Genomic DNA, 20,266 nt, shown 5'->3' on the forward strand with positions numbered 1-20,266 from the left:
TTCCTTGTACCTCTCCATGACTCCTTTCTCAATATAGACTCTCTCTAGTCTCATGCAAGAGCACCCCTTACTTTTCAGCCATAGTCATCAGCCCTCTATAACAAAGACTAAACACACCCAAAACTGGGGAACCGAAAGATATGTTACCATCTCAACTTGATGATTTTCTACACCTATAAAGTCTTTAGCTTTTGTGTAAATAGAAAGATGCATGTCAAACAGGGCTCTACAAGACTCCGTTCTACGCCACCACCGTTGGAGACTCGGAGGTTCTCTCTCTCTAACAATGAATTCTACCCATTAAGATGCAGTTTCACAAACATCAATCAATATATTCATCAAGAAATATTCTTCACAGTTCACATACATAAATCTTGTGTACTAAGCTGCACCAAAGTTTGAAACAGAAGACATTAAGTACTCTAGGAGTCTTGCTACAACAATGAACTTATGAAAACACTCACTTATACACAAATGAGCAGGAGATGTAGAAGTTCCAGATTTTGTTGACAGTATAATGAAATCCTTGACAATTTACATCATTTGCGGGAAAACCTCAGAAAGTGGATGTCAGCTCCAAATGATTGGACTGTATGATTATTTATCTGAGAGGATAAAAGGAATACATGTTTAGCACTGTCAGTCATTATAGAGCATGCAGAGCTTTCAAATAACTAATAGAGAGATGGAAATGCTAGTTTTTCCCTTGGGTCTGACTGCTAGTGAATTTTAATTTTTTTTCTTATATTTAAATGTTTAAAGAGTGTCTACTATTCAATTTGTGTATTTTTATTTATATTTTTTGAAATGTTAAAGATGTTTAATAAAAAAAAGTGAAATTGCACTAGGGGCATGCCCAGCGTAAAGAGCTGGGAGGTAAAACCAATAAAGAAATCCTTTTTTCTCCAAAAAAAAAAAAAAAAAAAGTGGTGTAAATATAATTATGGACACAAGGCTTACCAATCATTGTTCAGGTGTTCAGGGCCAGGAACGCGAGATCCTTCAAAATCTCATTTATCTCAATTAGCTGTTGCTGAATTTCTGTGATCCCCTGCTCTGTTTCTTCTATAATGGCTTGATTAAGTATAATCTCATCCACCAGTACGACCTGATCTTGTCTGTACATAGTATAATGGAAATTGAAGTTGCACTATTTTTAATCTCCAGTTTGAAAAGGGAATCTCTATACACTATAGTCTGAAGGTTTTTTTTTTATCCATCCAAAAGAGAAACAAATTAAGTAATGTCCTTTAGAGATAGGTTTTGTCTGTATTTTTCTCCTTTCTTTTTTGCTTAATGATAAGAGAGATGGGAGGGAGCAGGGAGCATGGCTTCAAAAACTCTTTCTTATTGTTGACATCGTGTTCTATGCAGAAATCTCATCGTGTTCTTCTGTGGAAATTACTTCGTTAAGAGACTGACACAAGAGCATTGAAGAGTCACTTGCCTCAAATTCTTCACTTGTTTGCTAGGCAACCCCTGCAATTTGTTTGAGTGATACGGTTTTTGGAATTGCCTGGGTTACTCAAAAACAAGAGATGTAAGCTAACAGGCATAGGTTGTGGTTTTACAGGAAGAAAATTTAAGGGAAAAAAAGTAGAGTCTTAGAAATGGGTGTCTACCTCATTAGTCAAGGAGTACTAACCTTTTTAAGGATCTCCAAGCTATACATGCATACCTTTTGGATTCTAGAATAAGAGCCTGTCGTTCGGGAGACCGAGATGAACTCATATCCTCCCGCTCATGGGCATCAGAACTACATCATGATATATGAAATTTAAGGCATGCAAGTCAAATATATGATCAAAGCTATATTTATGCATAAGTATGTGTGTGATCACATAACTGCTATATATATATATATATCTATATATATGCTCAAGCTTCACTGACAAAGCCAAAAGTACATATTACCTATCTCATTATGGACAGGTAAAGATAACATTACCTTGATGGAAGACCTTCTTTGGGGACAAAAGGAGCATACGTTGCTTCCCTCTCAACTGCAAGCTTTTGAACCTTCTGAAATTCCTTAAGAACCGACTGGAAATCTTTTGCAAGCTTAGCATCAGTGATCTTCTTGGCAGCCTGGAGTTCAATGAGGAAATTTCAAGGCGTAAGAAAATAAAACCCAATAGTACCTCCATCATCCCACCCCGAAACAAAAGAAACAAAACAATAGATAAAAAAAAGAAAATCTAGAATTGTAAGATCCACTTAGTAGAAACGGAGCAGAGGAGGAAGAGCATGCGAAGGTGAACCAATAGAACAATAGAGAGAGGGAGATTCAATGATGAAGCGTTCATTTTAAAAATTATTGTGGATATATATGAACTTACACTAACTTCCAAATGCTGGTCAGTTCCACTAGCCTGTTTAAGTTTAGCTGAAGTATCTCTCACCAACCCCCCAATGTGTAACCTTGCCTTGTACCTGCCAGTTAAATGAATCCAATGTATGTATGTATATACCAGTCAGAAACAAGATTGATGGTGCAATCTTCGAGAAATGCTACAAGGAAGCCTTAAACCATACACATCTACTTAATAAACATGTGATTTGTCATTTTTATTCTTCTATTTAAACACACACACACACATATATATATATATATATTTAAGCTTTAAGATAGAATGACAAAAATGATAAATTACATATTGATTAGGTAGATGTGTGTGGTGTAAGGCTTCAATGTAAGACCTTTTCAAAACGAAAATTGGTATTATATTTTTAAATGATTTATTTATCTAGTCAAAAATTATAAAAGAGAACGGCATGCAAAAGGTGTTAAGTTGAAAAGGTAAATTCATATGCTTTAGTTAGCTTATTATCTTGGATCCATAAATGAAAAATGCAACCATCAAATTGATATGGTGAAAAAGATTGAAACAGCTATTAGTGGACTATGAGAAAAAAAAAAGGATCAAAATGGAAATTACAGTCTTTTTCAAAGATAACAACATGTATCCTATAAAACTTAATTTAATGAATTAACATAGGTTGAAATTACTCTCGATCGCCAGTAAAATAGAGATTTCATATAAAGTAAAATATCTAGCAGCTTCTGGTCTGTTGAATTCATATCCATTTTAAGAAACTATCTTTATTTTCTCTGAAAGATTATTTATTTATTTTGAGGGAGAAATTTATATTTTATGATAATCTTTTTTTTTATAGAAAATGTTTTATGATATTCAATGCTCAATGAATAAATTATCCAGAAGTTGATAGTAACATGTAAAATAACATGTTTTACTTTTCAATTAGTTTATAAGGGAGTTTCAGTCTGATTAAACTGATCTCTTCATAGTAAACTGATGGGGGGGATGCGGAGCAATAGGTCAAATTACTGTAAGACTTCTTGTTCGAGTACTAGGAAAGATTTCGGTTTTTCTCGTTCCTTCTCTTTAATAAGAATAGGGATTTGAAATAAAACAAATTCTTCATTTTCTTTATCTTCTCTTTTTGGAATGTACATATGCACTCAAATTCATTGTCCTTAATTAATACTGTACAGAATTATAAGAACATAACATCTTTTACTAAGGCTTCGTTTGGGAATAAAAACTATCTCATCTCAAAATTTCTTATAATTTAATTTCTAAACATCACTTAAATACAATAATTTTTCTTCTAGTCATTATTTAATTATTACAACTTTTCCAAACTTTCAAATAAAATATAAAAAACAATTTTAACTTTTTCAATTCTAAAACAAAAATTATATTATAATAATATTTTAATTTATAATATTTTTATTCAACTTTTTCACTATCTTTTACTAAAATCCAATAAAACTTCTTAACTAAAATTATTTCATTATTTTTTACAAACTATTTCATAACTATTGACAAATTTCTCACCTGATGTCATTCCTAAGCCTAAAAGGGAAAAAAATTCAGTCTTTCGTGTAGATCACGGGTATCCCAAGAGAACAAACAAGGCAATAATAAGGTAAAAGAATTTATATGCACAATATTGTACAAGTACTCTTTGTATGCTTGTTTAGTTTACCTTCAATTTTAAGCTATGTTTGGTTATACAGTTCAAATGAGATGATATATTGTATTGAAAGTTAAATAAAATATTATTAAAATATAATTTTTATTTTAAAATTTAAAAAATTAAATTATTTATTATATTTTACGTGAGAGTTAAAAAATATTACAATAATGAGATGAAATGAGATAATTTTGTTTATCCAAACCGACTAAGCAGCACGTTTAACCGATCGACAATGCATATTTCAGTCAACATAGTTAAAAAACAGTCCAAAAACTGCAGTAGAAACTTGTTTTGCTTCCGAGCAGCACTAGGAAATTAGACAACCTAGCAAGCAAAGGATAAAGGGAAAAAAAGGAAAACAATGACCTATAGCACGATCGTAAGCACGCCAATGGATTCTCGATCATTAAAATACGAGAAAAAAGAAGACATGAATTGTTGAAATTCAGAAAACACAAACCCAGAAGTTGAATCATCGTTTATTCCAATAAAAGAACCATGCATAAGACACATACCAGACTAAGATTAAAAAAATAAGAAAAAAAAAGCATAGGAAAGAGGTTATGAAAACGAGAAAAACACCCACAGCCGGTCACGGAGTTCGAGAGTGTCCTTGGGAGTGCCAAGGGAATTGACAAGGCGAGAAAAGGAAGACACGGCGGTGTTGATTTGGAAAATCCCAGAAGCCAAGGCCTGAGAAGGGTCTTGCTGCTGTTGTAGCTGTTGGTGTCGTGGTGGCCCGCCAGCCTCAAGATCTCCGGAGCGCATTTTGAAGCAGAAAAGAAGTTGAAGATGCTTTATCCACAAAGAAAATAAAGAGTTAACGGCTAGAGGAAGCTGTTTCTGTTGTGTTGGTTTGCTAGAGAGGATGGACTTTGATTAATGTACAATAATATATGCAGTTGGAGACTTGGAAGGAGAATGATTCTTTCTAGTGTTCTCTTGGAGTTCTGAGGTGTTTCATGTTTGAACCTTGAGGCTCTTTTGTACCTTCAATGTCCAACTTGGAAGAAACTTCCGTTGGCCCGGATCAAGAATGATTCAAGATAGGTGCTAAATCAACCATATATATATATATATATATATATGCATACACACACACACGGTAAGAGCTTATGTGCAAGTCACGTATTCTTTGTTGAAAGTCTCTTCATTTTTTATATGGTAAGATGCATGTCAATTAGAATAACAAATATGATAACTATAAATATAATCATAAATCTATGCCACAGATTTTAGAAACGATTATAATTATATTTGAAAAAAATGAAGGAAATAGAAAATTTAAAATTATTGAATACATAACAAATCAAATGTTTAAAGTTAACTCATTATATTGAATCATAAAAGGACATGCATTACCCTACCTATTATAAGACAAATTAGACATGTACATAATAACAATAATAATGATGATGACGACAACGATATTGGGATTAACAAAAAATCTAGAGACGATTTTGAAATAGATTAGCGAAAGAAAATGACAAAAATTCGACAATCTCACAAAGAATACCGAGATTTAGTGGTTCGACTTGAACAATAGTCTACGTTGGCGGAATCGATCTCAAGGAATTCACTATCACAAATATAGAGTACAAAAGAGAAATCACAAATCGCCTCTCAATCCTAAAAGCCCCAATACACCCAATAAGCTCTCAAAATATCACGAAAGGAGTTCTCACTCTATCTGGCCACTCACCCATTTTCTTTTTACCAAAATATGTTTAAAACAACGCATGAACATTCGTTCGAGTGGATTGTCGAGTGGAAGTTGAGCGAATAATCTGTCTGAAATTAGCTCAAGCGGACTATTGAGCGGATGTCAAGCAAACAGTCTGTTTGAAGTTCGCTCTAGCCACAGTCGAGCCAGGGTCGAGCCAAATCTCTGGAATGACATTTTTAACAGAAAATCAAAACACAATTCCAACAAATAATAATAATAATAATGTTCTTATAGACGAAAATAAAATAAAATAAAATAATATTTTTTAATTGTTTAAGAAAACTACATGGGTATAATTTTTATTGGAATGATAAAAGGTAAAAATAGAGTATTAATTTGAAATTTAAAAAATGATAATGTTTTTTTTTTCAAATGAAAATAATATTGTTTTAAAAAGTGTTATTCAATATGATTCATTATCATGAGAAATGATATGAAGATAATTATTATTTTTTTGAAACGATATCCTATAGTAATACAATATTATTATTTAAATTTATAGACAATATTCTCATTTATAAAATTAAATATAATATTATTATTCTGTTCAAATTTGGGATTGCAATATCGATCTTAGAAAATAAAAGCATGGTCTTACCAAAATAATTTTTTAAATGATAAAAAGTGTTATTAATTATTTTAATAATAATTTTAAAAATGCATTACAAATAGATAAATATGAAATGCGTTACCACAAAAAATAAAATAGTAAAAATGATAACTTAAAAGACCAATTATAAATTGAGGCATAAATTGGAACCTCAAGATAATAATTCCATTTTGTAAAATGAAAATATTATTAGTCCAATAACTATGATTTGTTTTTATAAATTACTATGAAAAATAATATGAAGATAATTGCTATTTTTTTAAATAAGATTATATGCGAGAAATACTATTATTTTTAAATCTAAGAAAAACTATGAAAAAAATCCTAAATTATTAATTTCTTTCACAAAAATTCAATAAACAAAAATTCACAATTGAGATAATTTGTAATACATTAATATTTCATTCTTATTATTATTATTATCTCGTGATTGCATCGGCTTCGTTTGGATCCCAAACTCATTTCAACTCATCTCAATTTATCATTACAATATTTTCAAATTCCAATACAAAATATAATAAATAATTTAACTTTTTCAAATCCTAAAATAATAATAATATTAAAAAATAATATTCTAATAATATTTTATCATCTCAACTCAACTCACTTCAACATCCAAACACAATCTCAATCACATCTCTTGAGGATAAGATTGTTCAGGTAGTTGGAGTGAAAAAGTCAAATGGACACATCATCTTTGTGCCTTAAGTTTGTGTACATTATTGAACTATTTACCACTTGAAATAAAATATGCAGATGCTTCCCCTTTTTTTTATTTGGCACTGAAATAAAATATTTTAAAGAAAAAATGTGAATAACTGGATGGAAAAATTTGAACTTCAGATATGCCCTGTCACATGGAGGGATGACTTCTTCTGTTTTCCCACTTTCTTTAGGTTGAGAATTGAAGAGGACCTCAATGCACTAAATCCTACCCTAAAAAGGTTATTTTCTAAGATTATATTGAATGTCACGAAAAAAATTAATATATATATATTTTAAAATTTTATGTTATACCTGAAAAGATAAAAACAAAAGAAATATAATGATACATCCATGACTCCTTTCTCAATCTAGGACTCTCTCTCTAGTCTCATGCAAGAGCACCCCTTACTTCTTAGCCATAGTCATCAGCCCTCTATAACAAAGACTGAACACAGCCAAAACTGGGGAACCAGAAGATATATTATCATCTCAACTTGATGATTTTGTACACCTATAAAGTCTTTAGCTTTTGTGTACCCGCCTCTCATTTATCTGTAAATAGAAAGATGCATGTCAAACAGAGCTCTACAAGACTCTCCATTCTACGCCACCACCGTCGGAGGTTCTCACTCTCTAACAATGAATTCTACCCATTAAGATGCAGTTTCACAAACATCAATCAGTATATTCATCAAGAAATATTATTTACATACATAAATCTTGTGTACTAAGTTGTACCAAAGTTTGAAACAGAAGACATTTAAGTACTCTAGGAGTCTTGGTACAACAATGAACATGTGAAAAGACTAACTTACAGACAAATGAGCAGGGGATGTAGAAGTTCCAGATTTTGTTGACCGTGTAATGAAATCCTTGACAATTTTACATCATTTGCGAGAAAAAACCTCGAAAAGAGGATGTCAGCTCCAAACAATTGGACTGTATGATTATTGGTCTACTTTACATTATGGAAATTATATGTACCTTTTATAAGCTGTGTGTGATTAGAGTTGACAAGAGCAGCACAAGTTAGGCAGTAGGCACTTGCTAGCGAACACCATCAAGGACATTACAAGGAGATCATATCTCAAAATCAAACTCAATCTGAGACGATTAATTTATTGTCCCGGCAACGATGACTACTATAACGATGAGCAGAACGATGCCAAATATCAGCAAGAGCAAACACGTCTGCATACAAAACTTAAGCATCAAAAGGGAGGGACAAAAAGGTACTTTGAAATTAATATCACACTACTACAACCAGTGTACATAACTTGCCTCAATATTGTCTGAACAAAAAATTGTATAGTTCAGAAGCAAACATAACTAATCTCATGAAATAGCTATATTACAATTTCAAGAAATAGCAACAATAAAGTCTATGAAGAACAACGGTTAGTGCAATTATAACTTTGCTGCCATAACTGTTAGACAATAAGCAGTCAGTCCACTTTCAAATCTCTTAATTAATAATGAAAGTACAAGGCTTAGATTAGTCTTCCACCTGAGGTTAAGGTCACAGAAGATTGAAAGAATGGTAAATATAAATATAATATGAAACAAAATATTCTAAGCCTGATCTAGCCACTATTGAGTGGAAACAGGTATGTACCAATACAAAGTCTTTAACAAGACAATGAAAAAGAAAAGAAAAGAAAAAAAGATCAAAACTCAAAAGTAGTATGCAGATCTAGATACCTAAGAGCATTTCTTTGACCCTGATCGAGTTGAAGCGGTCAGTACAACGGAAAGGAAAAATATACCCTCCCTTTTACAGTGTTTATCGAAACTAACATTTACAGAATCATGCTATCCCAGATATTGAGAATATTTTGTCACTTGAATTTAAGCTGACACATTGCAGAAAGTATGCTTTTTATTGTGACAAACATCTCGGTCTCAGCAAAGCGGAAACCTAGAGTCAATGATTTGGCATCCACATTTTCTATCCATAATATTTGAAAAACATAGAAACATTGGAAAAAAAGAAGACAATCACATCAATCAAACTTTACCAGAGATGAACCAGATTTCTGGGTCTTAGCTGCCTTTGCAAGTTGTGATGTGGCTTGTATGATATCAGCATGGGATCTTTCAATGTTAGAACTGACATCGTCTGAGAGGATAAAAGGAACATATGTTTAGCACTTTCATTATAGAGCATGCAGAGCTTTCAAATAACTAATGGAGAAAACCTTTTTCTCTAAAAAAAAAAAAACAAAATTAGTGTAAATATAATTATTGACACAGGGCTTACCAATCATTGCAGCTTGTTCATGGACCAGGACAGCGAGATCCTTAAAAATCTCATTTACCTCAATTTCTTCTATACTGGCTTCATTAAATATAATCTCATCCACCAGTCCGACCTCTTGTCTGCACATAGTATAATGGAAACTGAAGTTGCACTATTTTTAATCTCCAGTATGAAAGGGAATATCTATACACTATAATCTGAAGGATTTTTGTTTATCCATCCAAAACAGAAACAAAGGAATGCCCTTTAGAGATAGGTGTGGTCTGTATTTTTCTGCATTTGTTTTGGTTGAATGATAAGATAGATTGGAGCGGGGAGCATGGCTTCAGTAATTCATTCTTATTGTGGACATAAAGTACCAATATTTTTAATCTCTCTCTCTCAACATACATGTAAAGGCCTTCTATTATACGGAGTATATCCAACTATGCTGCTTGAACAAGATATTGATTGTGCTCCTTTATTTCTTTCTCTATGAATATTTTCCTCTTTTACTGTCCGGTAACTTTTCTAAACTAACACTGGCCCATAGATGACACCTTAGAGAACTGAAGTCTAGAAAGAAGTCCGGTAATAATAGCATCCCAACAATTAACTAATAAGCAATTAATGCAGGTTGTATGTCTGTCCTACGTCGTGTTCTAGAAATGGATGTCTACCTAATTAGTCAAGGAGCATTAACAAGAAAATTAATCGTTTTAAGGATCTCCTAGCTACAAACCATCAATTGGTTTTTCTTCAACAATAATCCTTGTGAAAATGTTCACAGTTAATGTAAAATAATCATTTTATATTTCCCATTTTCATTATGTAACTAGGATTTAAGTACAGCATAGACCATTGTCTTGCCCTCACCAGGAGAAGAGCATATGGGGAAGAAGTCATTTTTCCTCAACAGAAATCTAATTAACAAAAGACTAAAACCCACAAAAGGCAGCTTTTCGTGTCCCATGCATTGCATTCTGAAATCAACTCTCCTTTTTTTTTGATAAGTAACCGATTATATTAATAAGAATAGGCATAGTCCAAGTACATAGGGGTATACAAGAGTTTACACCTAGTTAGGAGGAAGTAATAGAAACAAGAAAATCATGAAAATTTAGGCCATTGAAATCAACAGCATTTGCCCAAAGGAATAAAGTTTTCACAAAGAACAATCTAATCTCCTCCAATGAGCACTCCTTATCTTCAAAATACCAAAATAAACTCTCCTAAGGCAAACAAAATTACCAAATGAATGTAGAGGGGTATAAAGAACATACTATGACAAGCCATACAGACCTTTTGGATTCTAGAAGAAGAGCCCGTTGTTCGGGAGTCCGGGATGAACTTATATCCAGCTCATGGGCATCATAACTGCATCATGATATATCAAATTTAAGGCAAGCAAATAAAATATTTTGATCAAAGCTAACTGCTAAATCATAACTTCATCCCATATATCAAATTTCGGGCATGCAAATCAAATATATGATCAAAGCTAACTGCTATTTTATGTATATAAGTATGTGTCATCATGTGGGCGTGTGGGTGTGCACGTGCATGCGAGTGGGGTCAAACTTCACTAACAAAGGTAAATATTACCTGTCTCATATGGCCAGCTAAGAAATTGGCATCCCTATGAATTCTATTATCATCGGCACTCTTTTCATCCCATAATAGAAGAGCACTCACAAACAGAATTGCAAATACTCTTCCTAATATACACTTAAATTGATCTAGAATGGTGGAAAACAAATTATACCAGTGCCAGATCTGGCAATTGATAATGATTGGCTGGATAATTACTTTGCTAATTTTCAGCCCACAACAGTAAATTTTAATGAAATCTACGGGATTGGAACAAACTGACATTCTTATGAAATACACGTGCAGTTCTTAAAATAACAGAGGATAACCAGTTTATACTAACTCTTTGGATATACAAAACATTCATATTTGGGCCTGTATATATCACTACACTCTTTGTTCCATTTGTTGGTCCTTTGCAAGTACAAATCCTTAAGGTTTAAAATCATTTAATGTTTTATAAAAAAAAAGAGTTAAATGTTTTCACATGCATGATAAAATACACTACTTTCGCAATTTACTCTCTCTTGTTCATGTCTATATGAACTATTGATTTTTTGTTCCCAAAATTATGGAGACTTTTGTACCCATATGTGGTTGAATTTCTAAAATAAAGGTGAACATTTCAGAGTAAATCAGTGACAGAATATTAACATTACCAAGGAGCAGAAAACAGACATACAGATTTAAGATCCTTTTCAACTCTCCCCATCTTCTCAAAACTCATTTGTGTTTCAATACACTATTTTCATAGTCCTAAATCCTTTTCCAGGAAAAAAAAAAAAAACAATACCAGACAGGCCAAGGACAGTTAAAAGATAAATTTGTCGAACTAATCAGGCTGTCCAGATAAAATTACCTTGATGGAAGAACTTCTTTGGGGACAAAAGGAGCATATGTTGTTTCCCTCTCAACTGCAAGCCTTTGAACCTTCTGAAATTCCCTAAGAACCAACAGGAAATCTTTTGCAAGCTTAGCATCAGTGATCTTCTTGGCAACCTGGAGTTTAATGAGGGAATTTCAAGGCATAAGAAAATAAAACCCATCTCCATCCCACCCCGAAACAAAAGAAACAAAACAATAGATAAAAAATAAAGAAAATCTACAATTGTAAGATCCACTTACTAGAAAAGGAGCAGAGGAGGAGGAGCATGACAAGGTGATCCAAGAGAACAATAGAGAGAGGGAGAGAGGGAGGGAGATTCAATGATGAAGTGTTAATTTTAAAAATTATACTGTATATGAACTTACACTAACTTCCAAATGCTGGTCAGTTTCGCTAGCCGCCTGTTCAAGTTTAGCTTTAGTATCTTTCACCAACACCCCAATGTGTAACCTTGTCTTGTGCCTGCCAGTTAAGTGAATCCAATGTATACACCAATGAGAAACAAGATTGATGGTGCAATCTTCCCACTTGATTGCATTAAGAAAAACCAAATGGGATTTTTAAAAAGGCTAAAAACTAAAACCATTGTTAATTTACAAGTTTTTTAAATGATTTATTTATCTAGTGAAAAATTGTAAAAGAGAGAACGGCATGCAAAAGGTGATCAGTTGAAAAGGTGAATTTATATGCTTTAACTAGCTTGTTATCTTGGATCCATAAATGAAAAAACGTTATCTAACAACAACCAACCACTCAAACCAATAGGGGGAAAAAGATTGAAACAACTATTAGTGGACTATGAGGATAGAGAAGGATCAAAATGGAAATTACAGTCTTTTTGAAAGATACAACTTGTATCCTAAAAGCTTTTATGCAATTCTGTAATGAATTAACATAGGTTGAAGTTACTCTCGCCAGTAAAATAGAGATTTCATATATAGTAAAATATCTAGCTTCTGGTTGAATTCATATCCATTCTAAGAAACTATCTTTATTTTCTATGAAAGATTTCTTTTTTATTTATTTATTATGAGGTAGAAATTTATGTTTTATGATCAATGCTTAATGAATACAATTATCTAGAAGTTGAAGTAACAAGTAAAATAACATGTTTTACTTTTCAATTAGTTTAGCGTATTTCAGTGTGATTATATTTTTAACTCCACATCCGTGGTGTTGAGTTAAAAAAAAAAACAGTTCTTTTTTCAAGCCCTAGTTCTGGGATCCTTCCACAAACTAGCTCGTTTAGATATAGAAACCATCTCAACTCATCTTATCTCATCATTAAAATTTTTCCAAATTCCCACATAAAATATAATAAACAATTCAACTTTTTCAAATCTCAAAACAATAATAATATTAAAAAATAATATTCTAATAATATTTTATTTAACTCATCTAAAACCATCTCATCTCATCTCATCTCACTAAGTCACAACAGGTCAGTTCTGTAAAGGACTCAGTTATAATTGTTCATATGGGAAATGAACAGAACTTGAGATTGCCTAAAAAGGAACAGTTAAACCACAATGTAACTAGGGAAAATCTCCAGATCCATGATCAGAGTTTGATGAAAAGATCAAGCCCATGAAGGCAAGAATGTCCTACAGTGATTTTAGGATTAATGATTCATTTGAAAGCAAAATTTAGATATCCAAGGTGATAAATAAGATGTGAAACACTAAAATACATCGAAAGCAAAACTTGGATGTCCACAAGAAAAAAGAGAGACTATTAATCGTTACCAAATAAAACCGATCAGAATTCATCCGCCCATATATTGAAAAAGAAACTAGGAAAACAGAGATGAACCTATAATGCTGTTTTCCCACATAGCTTCAACAAAATACAACTTACACTATTTAACATCCGGCTCTGAGCAGCAAGATATTAACAAGGTGATTGAGAAGATGTGAAAAACTAAAATATATGAAAGAAAAAAAAATGAATTTGTGAAATCATCATAGATCAAAGAAAACTGCATATTAGCACTTGTATCAATTTTCTTTCTGTTTCTTTTTGGAATGTACATAAGCACTCAAATTCTTTCGTCCTTAAACACTGTACAGAATTCTAAGAACATAACATCTTGTACTAAGGCCAACCTTGTTTGGGAACACAAACCATCTTATCTCAAAATTTCTTATAAGTTCCTTCTCAAATATCACTTAAATATGAACACTTTTCAATTTCAAATATTCAAATTTTTTCATCTAATCATTAGTTAACCATTACAACTTTCCAAAACTTTCAAATAAAATATAAAAAATAATTCAACTTTTTCAAATTCTAAAACGAAAATAATATTAAAAAATTATATTATAACAACATTTTAACTTTATAATATTTTTATTCAATTTTTTTTTTCTCTAATTTCCCAAAACTCAATAAAACATCTTAACCCAAACCATTCAACTATTATCCACAAACCATTTTATTACTATTCACACATTTCTCATTTCATCTCATCTCATTATCTGAGACCCAAAAAAAAAAAAAAAATTCATAGTTTTTCGTGTAGATCAAGGGCATCCTTTAAAGTCCCAAGAGAACAAACAACACAATAATGACTTACAGCACAATGTACAAGTACTTTTTGTATGCCTGTTTAGTTTACCTTCAATTCTAAGCAGCACGCTTTAACTGATCAACTATGCATATTTCAGTCAACATAAGTTAAAAAACAGTCCAAAAACAGAAGTAGAAACTTGTTTTGCTTCCGAGCAACACTAGAAAATTAGACAATCTAGCGAGCAAAGCATAAAGGGAGAAAAAAAGAAAGAAACAATGACTTATAGCACGATCGTAAGCACGCCAATGGATTCTCAATCATTAAAATACGAGAAAAAAGAAGGCATGAATTGTTGAAATTCAGAAAACGCAAACCCAGAAGTTGAATCATCGTTTATTCAGATAAAAGAACCATAAGACACATACCAGACCAAGATAAAAGAAAGCATAGGAAAATGAGAAAAACACTCACAGCCGGTCACGGAGTTCGAGGGTGTCCTTGGGAGTGCCAAGGGAATTGACAAGGCGAGAGAAGGAGGACACGGCGGTGTTGATTTGGAAAATCCCAGAAGCCAAGGCCTGAGAAGGGTCGTGCTGTTGTTGTCGCTGTTGGTGTGGTTGTGGCCTGCCAACCTCAAGATCTCTGAAGCTCATTTTGAAGCAGACAAGAAGTTGAAGATGCTTTATTCACAAAGAGAATAAGGAGATAACGCCTAGAGGAAGCTGTTTCTGTTGTGTTGGTTTGGTAGAGAGGATTGACTTGGTATTATTATATAATATATGCAGTTGGAGACTGGAGACGAGTTAAAATGAAGGAGAATCGTTCTTTGTTCTCTTGGAGTACTGAACTTAGAGGTGTTTGAACTTCGGCTCTTTTTATGTTGGAAGAATCTTCTGTGGGCCTGGATCAAGATAGGTGCTAAATCAACCATATATATTAATTTCAAACGAGGGATCGTGAGTGCGTAATAATTATTTTGAAAAAAAAAAGATATATTTATAATTGTGAATTATATAATTACTGTATAATTATTTTGAAAAAAATAAATAAAATATAAAATTTTTATGAAAAAATTAATTTTTTAATAATAGACTCTATTTTTTTTAAAGCGACTACATAGCGTTTATACATTTTATGAGTTATCGCTAGTGGCTCTATTGAATTTTATATTGAATTTTTTTCTTACTTAATAATTAAAAAATTATTTTTTTAATAATATTTTAATTTTTAATTTTTTTAAAATATTAAAAAGTATTAAAACAATACATATAAAAAAAAGCAAAAAAAAAAAAAAAACAAAATACACTAGTGGGAGCCTCCGACGGGAGCGGTGGCTACAGAGCCACCCATTATATGGCTAGAGGAGATGCTGAAAATATCAAATTATATACCAGAGCAATTGCTTAAAATATCATTTGTGAAACATTTACTGAAAAAGAGTAATATCATATTACAATTTCTTTTTTTAGTGACAAGTATATCAGATTACAAATCACATTACAAACTTTTCTAATACAAGTCACAAACTTGTCTTTTAAAGATGCATCACAAAAAGACAGCTGCCTTACATTATGAATTTCCATCAATCCATAACAGCTATATGTTACAGAATGAAATGACTAACATTTTCCTTTGAACCAACAAGTGGATAGAAATAGACCAAAATAAATAAAGAAATAAATAATTACAACAATGGAATTGTTAGAACGTAACTAGTCTTCTCTACTTTCTCTTGCACCTCTCTGCCTCTATTTCAAGTTGATGGCGAGTGGTTTCGATGTTTATTATTGCTTGTATCTTTTCGAAGTCACGTTTTGATCTATCAATCGATTGTTGTAATCGTTTAATTATCTTTTAGGCATATATTGGTATTTCAGAATCATACCAACAGTAAAATCTGCATGTATGTCCAGCTTGCAAAATTGAACAGTATATATTAGCAAAGAAGACTACGAACACATGAAATAGGGGGCAATGATACAAAGTTTTACCATATAGTTTTGGCATCCAAAAAATCATCGTCCCTCATTTTGCTCCATACACATGAATAACATATTAGGTACATAAGTACTCTTGATTTCCTGAGCTTGAGCTATTGCCACTAAGTGACTCAAACATTGCTATTCATAAACAAACCAAATATTAGTGTCTCGGACCCAATAATAACAAACCATCAAACCCAATAACTACTACTACAATGTCTCGGACCCAACAACCATCAAACCCAAGTATAATAACAGCAAACCCAAGTATAATAATAGCAACTATTATATCCAAATAACAGAAAACGATATAAACAGAATGTAGAAAAAGATTAGCAACTATAATTAGTACAAAATGTAAATATGTTGGAACATATCAGCACAAGGGGTCCACTACCAACTAGTTGCCTAAGTTTGGGATTATATTATGAGTTTGACGAGTTGAAGGGTCATAATAATTTTTTTTTCCTTCTTATTTTCTACCAGCTGGGTGCATCTTTTTTTCAGGATCAATGACACGTTGCCCATAACATACTCTACCAAGGTACTATCCATGGTTACTGATGTTTGAGGTCATTTGACTTGGTTACTATAACCTTTCAGACTGTAATTTTAGACAAATAACAACAAACCAATAAGTGCACCACAAAGCTAACTACAAATTTAGACTACAACGCAATTGAACACATTGTAGTTAAACAACTTGCAACTGCATTTAACCTCCAAGGGATCTTTATCAGGCGAGACAATGAAATTTGCATGTTTTATAAATTCATCACTTACTTTAATCTCATCGGCAACTATGTACGTATATTTTGTACCCTCTGTAATGACCCGGCCCAATAACTCTAAGGTCGAAATATTGATAATTTTTATTAGGTCTAAATTATATTTAATGGGTTATATTAAATAAGCCCACGAACAATAATTTATTGAGGTTGATTAGGAGCTTTAATTGGGCTCGATATCTAGGTTAAATCTAATTTATTATTTATTAAATGAGTTAGACTCTTTTTAGAATTTAAAGAATGGATATTAGAAATTTATTTCAATTTAAAATCATCACCGATTGATGTTCCTTACACAATCTCAGTCACTCCCAATCCTACATTTATTAAACTACTAGAGTATGTTTTTAATTTCAAACATACTAGGATTACAATTCTAGAATCTTCTTCACTTTAAAATTCCTAAACCCAACACATACCATTACTCCCATAGTATAAAATCTTATAAATAGAATCCTATGCATTGTACGTGCACCTATCTCTTCAAGCATATGTTTGTCTGTTTTTTTTTTTTTAGCTCTCTTTTTACCTTCAGCATGCCGCAACCTCATCTCCCTCACCATGAAACATGGCAAGGCCACCATCGTCTCTTCCTTCCTCCTACTCACAACTACCGCCGTCCCTCCATCGCACCGTCATCAATTTTATGTCTAAAATTTTAGGAAGCAACACTACAAGATAAGTAGTTTGATGATAAATTATAATTAGCATACGTTAGCTAGTTATATATATTATTATTAAAGCTAATTCTTTGAAAGCTAGTGTTTATGTACCATGCATGTCATGATATTTGCAAGCGCTTCATTCATTATGTTTCATTCCGCATATTATAATATGTATGTATTATGTATCTCACGTTGCATAAGTTACGTAAACTTTCATAAGATCAAGTGTAATATAAGCTCAGAGCGGTTAATAAGATGACCATTTAGATCCATGGTACTTGTGCGATTTATGGGTGGACGTACAAGTCATGGACCGAAGCGTGGTTCATCATAGTATGTTAGAATATTATTAGCAGCTTCCCTTGCAGCTGTGGGATGTGGAGTCGGTGCACAACCTTGCACACAATATTAAGTGTGTGGGCTAGTATGATAAATAAGATAAATTAGATAAGTCAAGATAAATCATGCATGTCTTAAGCATATGTATGAATGATCATGATTTTAATTCTCAGCATGAAATATTTTATGAAAAACCTTATGTTAAGTATGTTTAGGTTATGATGAATTTTCTACTGAGTCATCAACTTATTTTAATTGTTTTATATTTTTAAACCACCCTAGGTTAGAATATTTATGAAGGTAGAGCTATAGGATGAGACATAGTCTAGGGAGGCGTGACAGTGGCCTAGATCATGTACAAAGATTTTAAGTTATGATTTTTATGGCATATATTTTAAGAAATTTTAATAAATGCTTCAAAGCTCTCTCATTTATAATTTAAGTATTTTTATTAAAGAATGGTTGTATTTATTATATTGAATTTTTGTATCTGACACAATTATAAGAAAATATTTTAAAGTCAAGATCGATAGTAGCACTCCGGCTATAGAAAAATTTTAAAATTTACTTTATTCTTAACCGTGGGGGAGTGGGGTGTTACACCATCGCATCCCAAAAACTCAACTATAAAAATCTCCTCTTTGAACTTTGCAATTGTATATGCTTTTCAAAACTGCTTCTCAATAGGATAGTGACTGATGCATGTAATCTCGGTGTTAAACAATGCAAAGTCAGCAAGAGCTTCATTCTCTACCTTCCTCCTAAACGTTAAATCGTACTGATTTACAAATTGTTTTAGTGTGGTCTTGGAGTTAATGTAGTTTTAAAAAATGCATTCATACTTTCACTCAATTGTGTAGCTGACAGTACAGTCCAAAATGTGCCTTTAACAAAGCTGCCTTCATCATTTAAAACTGCATTAATCCTACACTCTTCCTTCTCTATTTGTCTTGGCTTGAGAACATTAGTAGCTTGAGTCTTTGATGTGCCTTGTTGTGCAGATACTGACGTAAACCATCTAATCTTCCCATCTTCTCCTTGTCTAGAATTCTTTCTACACACCCCAAGTCCAGTATGCTTAGCATACTTCATATAGTATGACCGAACCTCTTCCTCAAATGAAAATTACATTTCGACCTTAGGTTCTTCAATGGTGTCATTTTTATCTTCATCATTTTCAGGTATTACATAAACACATGAACGTTATTCGAGCTCCATATCAGAATCCATGCCAACTCCAGTGGAGGAGTTTCCTTAGTAACCATTAATAAAAATGTTGGTTGAATATTAGCAAGTACTAAAATGTGTTTGATACACATAAAGGAAATATATAATCTTTCATAGCAGAGCAAATGAATACAATTAAAGAAAATATATAATCTTTAAAAGCATATTTGTATTCATACAAGCACTTGTTGAAAATATCAGCAGTCTCCATGTGGTCAAAAGTAGCTCTAGAAGCACTTGCTATTCATAAATGCACATATAAAGCACATTGCTATTCTGTTTGGTTTGCATGAAAGCAGTGGGGTTCAAATATATGAGCTCTAAAGTCATGAGCCTGAAAAGTTCAAGTTGGCAAGTACAATAAGTTGAAGGCCATAGGAAGATTGGACCTTGTGAAGTTCTCCAAAAGATCAACAACAATGCATATAGACTACATCTTCCTAGTCATATGAGAACTTCATATGTGTTTAACGTCAAACATCTCAGCCCCTGCTTTGTCGACGATGGCGTGAACTCAAGGGCGAGTTCTTTCTAGCCCAAGGAGGCTGATGTAGGGGGATCCAAGTCTAAATCTGAGGCCGATGAGACTCAGCTGACAGATGCGTCATTAAAAGTATTGGACTACTTTGAGAAGGTAGACTAGCACAAAATTGGCGGGAAGAGATAAGGAATTGGGAGAGAAGTGGCAGATTTGGGGCGAGGAGACTTATGTCTTGGTTGGGTGAGGAGGCTTATCTCTTGGTTGGGTGAGGAGAAATGAGCGACACACGTATTTAACTATAACTTAGGCTACAGGTGTTAGAATCGCACATATGACCCCAATTTGAAAAGCTATCTTCAGCGTGCACGTTGTGGTCACAATGCTTCACCTGGTGGGCCCCTTTTTGACCCAAAAATAAGTAATTTTTACCTCTGAAGTGTCAATTTGAGTTAACTTTTTTATTTTTAGTTATTTTCTTTTATGGTGATGTTTATCTTTAGGAACGATTTTA

General features: G+C 32.6%; 2 protein-coding genes across 4 annotated transcripts; both read right to left on the minus strand.

Annotated features, from left to right (window-relative positions):
* Positions 1 to 536: 536 nt before the first annotated feature.
* On the minus strand, positions 537 to 5,017 carry LOC109010828 (syntaxin-22-like). Its single transcript, XM_035684665.1, has 6 exons — positions 4,592 to 5,017; positions 2,340 to 2,433; positions 1,949 to 2,088; positions 1,679 to 1,756; positions 961 to 1,118; positions 537 to 605 (listed from the first exon to the last, which is right to left on the minus strand). The coding sequence occupies exons 1-5, from the start codon at positions 4,771 to 4,773 to the stop codon at positions 971 to 973; spliced, it is 642 nt and encodes a 213-aa protein (XP_035540558.1). The 5' UTR covers positions 4,774 to 5,017; the 3' UTR covers positions 537 to 605; positions 961 to 970.
* A 2,426-nt stretch (positions 5,018 to 7,443) lies between these two features.
* Positions 7,444 to 15,126, minus strand: LOC109010815 (syntaxin-22-like). Of its 3 annotated transcripts, XR_004798036.1 has the most exons (9): positions 14,745 to 15,126; positions 12,127 to 12,223; positions 11,735 to 11,874; positions 10,588 to 10,662; positions 9,307 to 9,425; positions 9,065 to 9,165; positions 8,031 to 8,237; positions 7,862 to 7,918; positions 7,447 to 7,598 (listed from the first exon to the last, which is right to left on the minus strand). XR_004798036.1 is itself a non-coding variant. In XM_018991731.2 (7 exons), exons 1-7 carry the CDS (start codon positions 14,924 to 14,926, stop codon positions 8,160 to 8,162), a joined length of 792 nt encoding a protein of 263 aa, XP_018847276.1. In that variant the 5' UTR covers positions 14,927 to 15,126; the 3' UTR covers positions 7,444 to 8,159. The 3 variants fall into 3 exon arrangements, 1 of the variants encoding a protein (XP_018847276.1); XR_001999263.2 differs by having other exon boundaries at positions 7,448 to 7,598; positions 7,862 to 8,237; XM_018991731.2 differs by having other exon boundaries at positions 7,444 to 8,237.
* Positions 15,127 to 20,266: the final 5,140 nt, after the last annotated feature.

The sequence above is a fragment of the Juglans regia genome, chromosome 13 (assembly GCF_001411555.2).
Source record: "Juglans regia cultivar Chandler chromosome 13, Walnut 2.0, whole genome shotgun sequence".
In the NCBI taxonomy this organism is placed as follows: domain Eukaryota; kingdom Viridiplantae; phylum Streptophyta; class Magnoliopsida; order Fagales; family Juglandaceae; genus Juglans; species Juglans regia.